Raw genomic sequence first — 11,164 nt, 5'->3', positions numbered from 1 at the left:
ACTCTCCTGTTTCACTCTCATCAAGAGGCTCTTTAGTTCTTCTTCACTTTCTGCCATAAGGATGGTGTCATCTGCATATCTGAGGTTATTGATATTTCTCCTGGCAATCTTGATTCCAGTTTGTGCTTCATCCAGCCTGGCATTTCCCATGATGTCCTCTGCATATAAGTTAAACAAGCAGGGTGACAATAAATAGCCTTGACATACTCCTTTCCCAATTTGGAACCAGTCTGTTGTTCCATGTCCAGTTCTAACTATTGTTTCTTGACCTGCATACAGATTTCTCAGGAGGAAGGTAAAGTGTCTAGTATTCCCATCTCTTTCAGAATTTTCCACAGTTTATTGTGATCCACACAGTCAAAGGCTTTGGCATAGTCAATAAAGCAGAAATAGATGTTTTTCTGGAACTCTCTTGCTTTTTCAATGATCCAGTGGATGTTGGCAATTTGATCTCTGGTTCCTCTGCCTTTTCTAAATCCAGCTTGAACATCTGGAAGTTCTCAGTTTCCATACTGTTGAAGCCTGGCTTGGAGAATTTTGAGCATTACTTTGCTAGCATATGAGATGAGTGCAATTGTGCGGTAGTTTGAGCATTCTTTGGCATTGCCTTTCTTTGGGATTGGAATGAACACTGACCTTTTCCAGTCCTGTGGCCACTGCTGAGTTTTCCAAATTTGCTGGCATATTGAGTGCAGCACTTTCATAGCATCATCTTTCAGGATTTGAAATAGCTCAACTGGAATTCCATCACCTCCACTAGCTTTGTTTGTAGTGATGCTTCCTAAGTCCGACTTGACTTTGCATTCCAGGATGTCTGGCTCTGGGTGAGTGATCACATCATTGTGGTTATCTGGGTCATGAAGATCTTTTTTGTATAGTTCTTCTGTGTATTGTTGCCACCTCCTCTTAATATCTTCTGCTTCTGTTAGGTCCATACCATTTCTGTCCTTTATTGTGCCCATCTTTGCATGAAATGTTCCCTTGGAATCTCTTATTTCCTGGAAGAGATCTCTAGTTTTCCCCACTCTGTTGTTTTCCTCTATTTCTTTGCATTGACCACTGAGGAAGGCTTTCTTATCTCTCCTGGCTATTCTTTGGAACTCTGCATTCAAATGGGTATATCTTTCCTTTTCTCCTTTGCCTTTAGCTTCTCTTCTTTTCTCAGCTATTTGTAAGGCCTCCTCAGACAATCATTTTGCCTTTTTGCATTTCTTTGTCTTGGGGATGGTCTTGATCACTGCCTTCTGTGCAATGTCATGAACTTCTGTACATAGTTCTTCAGGCACTCTGTCTCTCAGATCTAATCCCTTGAATCTATTTGTCACTTCCACTGTATAATCATAAGGGATTTGATTTAGGTCTTACCTGAATGGCCTAGTAGTTTTCCCTATCTTCTTCAATATAAGTCTGAATTTGGCAATAAGGAGTTCATGGTCTGAGCCACAGTCAGCTCCCAGTCTTGTTTTTGCTGACTGTATAGTGCTTCTCCATCTTTGGTTGCAAAGAATATAATCATTGACATTACATAATGATAAAAGAGCCAATCCACCAGAAAGACATAGCAATCCTAAATGTGTATGTACCAACCAAGAGAACTGCAACATATGTGAAGAAAAACTAATAGAACTGGAAGGAGAAATAAATTCACAATTACAATTGTAGACTTAAATAACCCTCTCTCAACAGTTGAGAAAACAAGTAGACATAAAGTCAGCAAAGATAGAGAACTCAACAACACCATCAACCAACAGGATCTAATCAGCATTTATGGAACACTCCATCCAGTTACAGCAGAATATACTGTTGAAAATATTCTTTTCACTCACCAACAAAGCATTTACCAAGATAGATCATATTCTGAGGATCACAAAACCTCAACAAATGTAAAATAACTGAAATTGTACAGAGTATGTTCTCAAACTAGAAGTCCATAAAAGAGAGACAAAAGGAAAATTCTCCAAACAGTTGAAAACTAAAAAATAGACTTACAGAGAAAGTTTCAAAGAAATTTGAAAAAATACATCAAGCTCAGTGAAACAAATATTATGATAACCATTCCATAATCAGGTAATTACAAGGAATTTTTTTTACTAAAAGTAAAAAAAAAAATTAATTATTTCTGAATTTAAATATTGTAACAACATTTTGTTGATTTCAGCCAGTTGCTACTGCTGCTCTTGAACAGTCATCAATGAAGACAGATTAGCAATTTTAATGAAAGAAGGCAAGAAAAAATTATGAAATAAACATATAACTTATGAATTATTTATCTTTATTGTACTCCTTGTGTCCAAATATCACTGACCCATTAAAAGAATAGTCAGACATAAGCAAGCGCAATAAAAATTCCATCAGCTCTGATATTTTGCCAACTTTCCATCATATAAAAGCAGTTTTACACGTTTTTCATTTTTATTATGAAGGAGTATTTGCGGAAATAAGAAATAAACATATTTAACAACTTGTTGGTGATGGACAGGGAGGCCTGGCGTGTTGCGATTCGTGGGGTCGCAAAGAGTCGGACACGACTGAGCGACTGAACTGAACTGAACTGAACTTGATTTGTATCTTTTAAATATTTAGACACGCAGTATGTGTATTTTCATTTCTTCTTTTGCCCTGGCCCCAGCAGATGTTAGGGGCCGGCTTGGTCCTAACCTCCTTGACCCTCAGACCCTTAGCTTCCTTTTCTGGAAAAAGAGGATAACACTCGTGAGCTCAGAGAATCAGGATGAACTAGGTGTGTGAGCAAATATGGCTATGTAAGTTCCCTCACTCTCCTGAGGAGGAATTCATGTTCCAGGAGTGTTTTGGAGTTTTTGTTTTGTTTTTCTTTCTTTAAAATTTTATTTTTAGTTTTTGCGGGATCCGTGGGAGACGAATGCATTTGAGTCTCGTGCGTAAGGTAGTTGTTGAGGAGAGAGCTGTGTGATAGGCGGGGTGGGATCGGCTCCGAGGACTGGCTTCGGTAGTGGGAATGGAGAAGAGGAATCCCCATCCACCCCCGCAGGAAACGCTCCAGTGATTGGAGGTGTGTGCCTGTGTGTGCTGGTGTGTGAGGAGAGGGGTTAGCTCTGACTCCCTCAGACATCACCACGCATGACAAAGCTACTTCCCCTCACGCTGTCCAAGGCGCACACGCACGATCCACGGCCACGCCCGCACATACTCGACAGACACAGGGCATCCTAGGGTCCGGTTGCCATGGCGAGCAGGAAGGAGCGCTAGAGCCCAGCCACCCCTCCCGCCCCCGGCCGAACCCGGTCAACTCCATCTCTGATTGGCCGTTGCTTCCTCATTATGCAAATCATTTGCGTAGACCCGGCGGCCAGCTGCCCTTACGTCATCAAACACAGGGGCTGGGGCTCGGGGCTCAGCTCTGGGAGAGCTCGGGCGGGAGCCCAGAGAGCGCCGCGCGGGGACCTCAAGCCAGACCCCAGCGTCCCGCAGCCTCAGCCCGGGCCTGCCCCGCCCCCTGCCCCGCCCCCTTCCAGCCCGCCCCACCCTTTCTACGCCCCTCCACCCGGACCCCGCCCCCTGTGCAGCCTCCCCTCCTGCCCTCGCCGCCTGGGTCCCGCCCCCTCCCCCCCGGCCCTCTCCACCGGTCCAGGGAGGGGACGGCGGGACAGGCGGGACCGGCGGGAGGGCGGACCGGGCGGGGATATGGCCGCGGCGCCCGGAGGGTCTGCGCCGCCCGCCGGCCCCGGCCCTCGCCTGGGTTTCAGCACCGCGGACAGCGGCATCGGCATGAGCGGGCTAAACCCGGGTCCTGCCGTGCCCATGAAGGATCACGACGCCATCAAGCTTTTCGTGGGGCAGATCCCGCGGGGCTTGGACGAGCAGGACCTCAAGCCGCTGTTCGAGGAGTTCGGCCGCATCTACGAGCTGACGGTGCTGAAGGACCGGCTCACCGGCCTCCACAAAGGTGCGCGGGGTCAGCCCAGCCCAGCCCTGCCCAGCCCTGCCCAGCCCAGCCCCAATCCGATTAGAGTGAGGCCCAGCCCAAATCCCAGCCTCAACTGCAGCCCCAACCCAAGCCCTGCCTAGAGCCAGTCCAACACCAGTCCAGTACCAGCCCACTTCAGCCCAGTCTTTCTCCCAGATCACAGAACCCTCAACACAGAATTTTCTGACACCCTCCTTCTGATCATCACTCTGGCCCCCTGGTGTGTTCTCTATTCTAACCTCCAACTCCCTACCCCTCGGCTCTCACACCCTAACAGTCTCCGCCTTTCAGCTGGACTTCCCTCCATCTTTCCCATCAGACAGCCCAAATCCAGGAATTTGGGAACTTATTCCACCTTCTAAGTCTCTGACACCCTCAGTCTCCCAAATCCTGGACCCAATCATTCCTGAATCACCACCCCCTCCCCCCCAATCTGGTGCCAGCCCATTCAGGGATAACCACATTTACACACATTTTGGAGTTGCACTCCTCATTCTTGCCTCTAAGACCTGGCAATATCTGGAGCCTTTTTTTGATTCAGATTGCCAACCTAAAATCCCACAGACCCAAACTCTCGCCTTCTTCAGAATGCAGGCCCGTCTAAATCACAAAATCCAATTCCCTTCCCAGGAGGCTCTCAGCACCAAATTCTACCTTCTTGCTTAGGAATAGCCCCAGTCTCTCCATTCCCATCCAGAACCCCAACACTATCTTCTTCTGATCTGAGTCCTGGACTCTGACCTCAGCAGGAACTCCAGCCATCTGTGCTCCCTCATCCCCCGCATCTCAGGTGTCCTCTCAGCTGAACCCACACTTCTTTTACTCTCTAATCTCCTCACTCCCGTGCCACATATTTGTCCCTTCCCAATCCTCTTTATGGCCTCCCAATCCTCTTTATGGCTTTCCCTTCCTCACAAGCTGGTCCTAGACCAGAACCTGTGGACCAGAGCCTCAGGGTGGGTCAAGTTGAAGAGGCAGAAAGTGGTCTTCTCCCAGCCCCTGTTCAAGAGACAGGCACCATGGTCCTGTCCTGCCACACCTCTTTCTTCCTGTAGGGAGAGGGAGGAGGCTTGTTTACGTGCAGAAAAGTCTGTCCAGGCTGGGCTGGAGTAAGATGGCCAGAGTCACATATCATACATAGGCATGGGAAGGAAATTATTTGAGAAGAATCACCTTTTTCTCTCCCCACCTTCACCATGCTGTAGTTTCAGGATTTGTGGAGTAGGGGAGGGTCTCCAACTATCCTCCATGATCTTTCCAGGAGAGAAGTGGTCAGCCCTGGGTAACAGCTAAATGTATTTTCCTAAGGGCTGAGAGCTGGAATCAGGCTGCCACCTTTTCAACTCAAAGGCTTTGGAGAGTTCCTAGGCACACTAATGTAGGAGTTTCAGGAAAATGTCCATAGAGGATCTGGGACCAGCTATGTAGCAGTACATCTTAAACCCTTTAGAGTGGGGTTATTTTTAAAGGGGCATGAACCCACAAGACCATACCACCCAGATCCCTTCTAATGCAGTCCAGTTGCCAACTGCCCATCCATCCATAGCAACTTATGGTCTTATTTTTTAGACATTTATTTCAGTATGTAAGTACAAGCTGGTCTTTCCGAGCAATCTGTAGTAAAGGAAGTGTATAGATTCTCTTTAATTCTCTCTTCTCACTCAAACACCATCAGAGTTTCTGAACTGTTCCCTAATCCTTTCTCTCTCTCCACTTAGTTCCAATTCTTCCTGTTTATTTTTTCCCCCATATATCTGTCCCTCAAGCCATGCTTCTCTGTCTTTTTATCCTTCCATTCTTCCACTCCCTGTCCACACAGGGCTCCTTTTGGCAGCAACTAGGCCCTTGAGCCTTTCAGACAGGGCCCCAGCCCTGCTCAGTTCTGACGTCAGCTAATATGGTTTGGTGGTGGAAGATGGAGCAGGGATGTAAGCGGAATCAGGTTTTGGTGATTTTTTTCCTCAAATCAACCCACAACTCTTGAAGGCAAGGTTACTTTGCAAGGTCAATGGGGAGGGTCTCCCAATCAACATATTCTCCACCTTCTCCCCAGCAACAGTGACGTCCAAAAGCCAGAGTGACTCATTTTCTTTTAGATGGCTGAATACTGAAGGGGGCAGCCACAGTATTTCAAAGCCACAGCTTTGAAAACAAGTTCAGCCTAGGAGTTGGAGATTCCAAACCCTGTCCTACCACTGGCATACTTTCTGGGCATCAGTTTTCCTATTGATATGATAAGTGGTTGTTCCAGGAGTTCTCTAAGGTCTCTTTAACCCAGTGAATGGCAGATATCTGCCCACCTTAAGAGGACAGCCACATGGATAAAATGTTCCCATTTGCCTTTGAAGTCTGCTGAGGTCTAAGTGGAAAACTGCATCAAGCTCCTAATGGTTTCCCACATCCACTTTCTCTTCCTTTAGTCTTTTTCCTTCCTTTACTCAGAAGGCTCTTCTTGAAAACACAGACCTAATGTCACAACCCTGCTTAAAACCCTTTAGTGGCTCTCTACTGTTCTTAGGACAAAATTCAAAATCCAAACTGAAGTTACAGATGAGCTGATCCCTGCATACCTCTCTGGCCAATCTGCCCCCAGTTACCAACCTTCAACCATACTGGCCTTCCATCTGTTTCCCCAACACACTGAATTCTTCACTCAGTCCTATAGAATATGTAATAGTCCAATAGAATATGTACTATTCTCTCTGCTTGAAATAATCACTACCCTTTCCATCACCTTGTCAACCCCCCTTTGTTATTGAGAGCTCAGTGTGTTCTCTGAGACATTCATTCCTCAATTGTGTGGACTTAGATACGTCTCCCTCATGATCCTTTACATGATTCCCATGAGGGCAGGAAATGTGTCTGTCTTGTTACCACTTTACCTTCAAGCCATCATAATACACCACTATAAGAAGTAAGTATTCAATAAATCTTTTCTGAGTAAGTGAGTGTTCAATGAATGACTTTTGGAACAGAAGAAGTCTTGGCCCTATGCTTCCTAGCAGGCTACAGGTTCTGAGGCTGGACAAACAGTGGGTAGGACTGAACCTTTGGTTCAACTTAGACTCCTTCTCTCCCCTTTAACTACTCATTCTTTTAGAGAAGTCATGTTTGGGGCATAAAAACACTTTAAGAGGCCCTATCCTGCAGTCCTGGGAGGGTTGATGGATCAAGTACTTTGGATAGGACTGGAAGTCCCTAGAAGCTCCTGTCTATAAGATGTCCTTAAACCAGTTCCATCTCCCAAGCCTCAAATCAATCCATTCCTTAGACTCAAACTAGGAGGATGTATCAGGAAGGAGTTGTGGGGTCCTGGGCTTGGTTCCCAACCTTCTTCCTCCTTTTCTGTCTGCTCCCATCTGAAACTGAGTTGGGAAGGAATTGAGGCTGATTCTTAGAGACTTTAGGAGTATGAATCCAAAAAGGAAGGGGGAGGTTGGGGTTAAAGCTGAAGGCAAAGCTGCTTAGGGAGTTTTAACCCCAACAGGATTTATGGCTGGCGTGGGGAGGGGAGATGTGGGATTGCATGAATATGTGATTGGGTGTGGGTGCACATGTTCCCTAGGCAAAAGGCCAGGAGCGAGTGAGGGAGCCAGAGTCTGTGACACGGGCACATGAAGATCCTCCCTTCAGAGAAGGTGGGAGGCAGAGAAGGCTTCTCAGAAGCAGTACCCTTGTAGAAAGGAGAATGGCCTTGAGTTTGTCAGTGTAATAGGGTCTTTCCAGGAAGAGTATCTGGGGGTTTCAGGAAAACCCCTGAGCCAGCCTCTTCCTCCCCAGGCTGTGCCTTCCTCACCTATTGCGCCCGGGACTCTGCTCTCAAGGCCCAGAGTGCACTGCACGAGCAGAAGACCCTGCCAGGGGTAAGTCCACCAGGGTTGGGGCAGGGGGGGGGGGTGGTGGGAACCACCTCTGGCTGGGAACATGCCCTCTGTGCTTGCCAAAGCAGCATGTGGTGGCTGGGTTGGGATCAGGAACTAGAAGAAGAGTCATCTTTCTAGCAGGGGACTTACCTGTACCCTTAACAGCTACAGGTTATATGTTATATTCAGTCTTCTGGTCCAAAGAAATGGGCTTGAGACTCTTGGGCCAAGTGTACTATTCCCATCTTTTAGGAAAGGCATTACTCTTGTGAGCTATGCTAGAATTTGTCGATTTGGCTAAAATCATGATGTTAGGTGTCATTTGTCACTGGTGTGAGCATATTTGCAGATACACAGGGGAGAGGCTCTGCTGGGCTGGTATCCCATTTCTTCAAGTTCTGGGGTTCTTGATGATCCTCTTCCTGTAATTTTTTTTGGGTGTCTTGACTCACCAAGATTGCTTTCCTTCCACACCCCCAAACACTTAGCTCAAGGTTAAAAGAGATCTCATTCTACAGGCAGCTAGGCCAGTGCACATCAGTGGCACTTGATATGGCCTTGGCTAATGGCTAATCGCTAGACAGAAGACAAAGCAGGACCTACTGCTGAAGGAAGAAAGTGGCGATCGTTAGGGACTAGTGTTCCTAACACTTGGGGAACTAGGGTTCACCAGGAGCAAGTCACACTACACAGTTTCATTTTCTCTTGTCCAAGAAGTGACATGTCTAGAGCAAGAATGCTGTTGTCCTGGGCAGGCCAAGCCTGGGAATATATCCAATTCCAGGCCTCAGGATTAAGAGGGTCATGAGCCTACCAGAAAGAGACTTGGATGGTATAGGGACATAAAATATATTATGGAATGATAATTTGAAGAATCAGGGATATTTAGCTGGACAGGGTTTAGTGAGGGCTACAATAGGGAGACATTTTAACATAATAATTACGAATACTAGTTTTTGAGTCTCACAGACTGGAGTTGAATCCCAGCTCTGCCATTTAGCATTTCTGTATCTTCAGATACATTACTTAGACATTCAAGCTTCAATTCCTCACCTATAGGGAGTGGGTAATACTAATGCTTAGCTCACTGGACTATTGGGGGGATTAACTGAGGCTTAGCAAGTACCTGGTACAGAGTAAGATCTCAATACATATTACTGCTGGGGTGGGTACCTGCCTTCAGATCCTGAAGAAGGATTTGGTCTTCTATGGGTGTCTCCATAGGGCAGGACCAGGATCAGTGGGGTATAAAAAACAGCCACATTAATTTCAGCTCAGTATAAAGAATTCATTTCTCATCATCAGAGCCCTCCAGCAATAAAACAAACTTCAGGGAATTCTCTGGTGGTCTAATGGTTAGGACTCCACCCTCACTGCTTGAGGTCCCAGGTGCAAGCCCTGGTTAAGGAACTAAAACCCTCCAAGCTGCATAGTGCAATCAAAATATGAAAATTAAAATTAAATTACATTTTTTAAAAAAGACAAGCTTTACTTAGAGCTGATCAAGCTGTTAATGGGGCGTCAGGTCCTAGAACCAATCCTTGTAATTGAAGGAACTTGAGCCTGGCTCTTGAAGGCTCAGTGTCAAGTAACACCAACATGGGCTTCCTGGATGACTCAGTGGTAAAGAATCACCCTGCAATGCAGGAGACCTGGGTTCAGTCCCTGGGTAGAGAATATCCCCTGGAGAAGGAAATGGCAACCCACTCCAGTATTCTTGCCTGGAGAATCCCATGGACAGAGAAGCCTGGCGGGGTACAGTCCATGGGGTCACTAAGAGTCAGACAAGACTTAGCAACTAAAGTCCACCACTGCCACCGCAACACCAACTTATCACCCTCACCAATCCTCTGTAGGCAGGCTCTGGAGCTAGACAGACCTGGGTGTCAATCCAGGACCTACCACTCACTAACCCTATGACCTTGGGCAAGTCTTTACCGCTCTAAGCCTAGGCTTTCCTCCTCTGTGAAATTGAGCTTGTAGGGCTGTGATAATAATTAAATAAACTAAGTCATATAAAGTGCTTAACACAAATCTTGGCAGACAGTAAGTATTTAGTACAGGTTAGCTGATGGTAGTAGTGGTAACAGCAGCATTACTAGGAGTGATAGTAGAAGTCATTATGCGTCCACCCTTGGGAGTAAATGACTTCTGTCGCTAGAAGCAAGAGTCAGGGAGACAAGTGATAAGACTCCATATATGGGAAACATCATGGTAAAGGTGCAGAGACAACAGGAACAGATGGGTGTGAAATGGGGCTGGGAGTGTAGAGGAGGGTCCCCACATGAGCACGGGCCAGACTGGAGAGAAGATCCACAGAGGGAAATGGTTGAAGGGGAAACTTTGAATCCCATGGTGAAGGGTTTGGACTTTATCCTGAAAGCTAATGGAAGACACTGAAAAAACTAAGATGAAATCTGGGAGAACAAATCCCCCGCAGGGACTTCCCTGATGGCCCAGTGGCTACGACTCTGTGCTCCCAATGCAGGGGATCCAGCAGAGGAGCGTATAAGGAAGATATGGCACATATATACAATGGCATATTACTCAGCCATTAAAAAGAATGAAATAATGCCATTTGCAGCAACACAGATGGACCTAGAGAGTGTCACACTGAGTGAAGTAAGTCAGACAGAGAAAGAGGAATATTATATGACATTCCTTATATGTGGAATCTAACAAGAAATGATATAAATGAACCTACAAAATAGAGACTCACAAATTGAGAAAATGAACTTACGGTTGCCTGGGGAAAGGGATAGCTAGGACACACTACTATATTCAAAATGGATAATCAATAAGGATCTATTGTATAGTGAAAAAAAAAACACAAAAATCCACAGGGTATCTGGGTTTGATCCCTGGTCAGGGAACTACAGGGCTTCCCAGGTGGCACTAGTGGTAAAGAACCCACCTGTCAGTACGGGAGCTGTCGGACACTCTGGTTCTGTCCCTGGGTTGGGAAGATCCCCTGGAGGAAGGGCTGACAACCCACTCCAGTATTCTTGCCTGGAGAACTGAATAGACAGAGGAGTCTGGTGGTCTGTGGTCCATAGGGTCACAAAGAGTCGGACACGACTAAAGCAACTTAGCATGCACATGTGTGCAGGGAACTAGATTCTGAATGCGACAACTAGAATCTGTATGCTGCAACTAAAGATCCCACATGCAGCTAAAACCTGGTGCAGCCAAATAAACAAATAATAAAGAAAAAAATCCCCTCCTCAACCAGCCACAGGGCTCCACAAGTGAAGGGGTACCTGGTGGACTCTATCGGGCTGAGGGCACCTGAGATCAGGACAGTGAAGCGCTATACTACTAGGGTTATTTCTGGGAAGGAAAAGAGAAATAATAA

At 46.4% G+C, this 11,164-nt stretch overlaps 1 protein-coding gene across 1 annotated transcript in view; it reads left to right on the top strand.

Moving 5' to 3' along the window:
- The first annotated feature begins 3,663 nt into the window (after positions 1-3,663).
- The window catches only part of CELF6 (CUGBP Elav-like family member 6), a 29,780-nt gene continuing 22,279 nt past the window's right edge, over positions 3,664-11,164 (top strand). Inside the window, exons 1-2 of the mRNA XM_055536906.1 lie at positions 3,664-3,925; positions 7,727-7,809. Of these exons, the coding sequence (XP_055392881.1) occupies positions 3,664-3,925; positions 7,727-7,809 (345 nt within the window). The remainder of the gene's footprint in view (positions 3,926-7,726; positions 7,810-11,164) is intronic.

This window comes from Bubalus kerabau, chromosome 10 (genome assembly GCF_029407905.1).
Source record: "Bubalus kerabau isolate K-KA32 ecotype Philippines breed swamp buffalo chromosome 10, PCC_UOA_SB_1v2, whole genome shotgun sequence".
NCBI classification, from domain to species: Eukaryota; Metazoa; Chordata; class Mammalia; order Artiodactyla; family Bovidae; genus Bubalus; species Bubalus kerabau.
The sequence above is the reverse complement of the archived record's forward strand: the minus strand, read 5'-3'. Positions and strand labels throughout refer to the sequence as shown.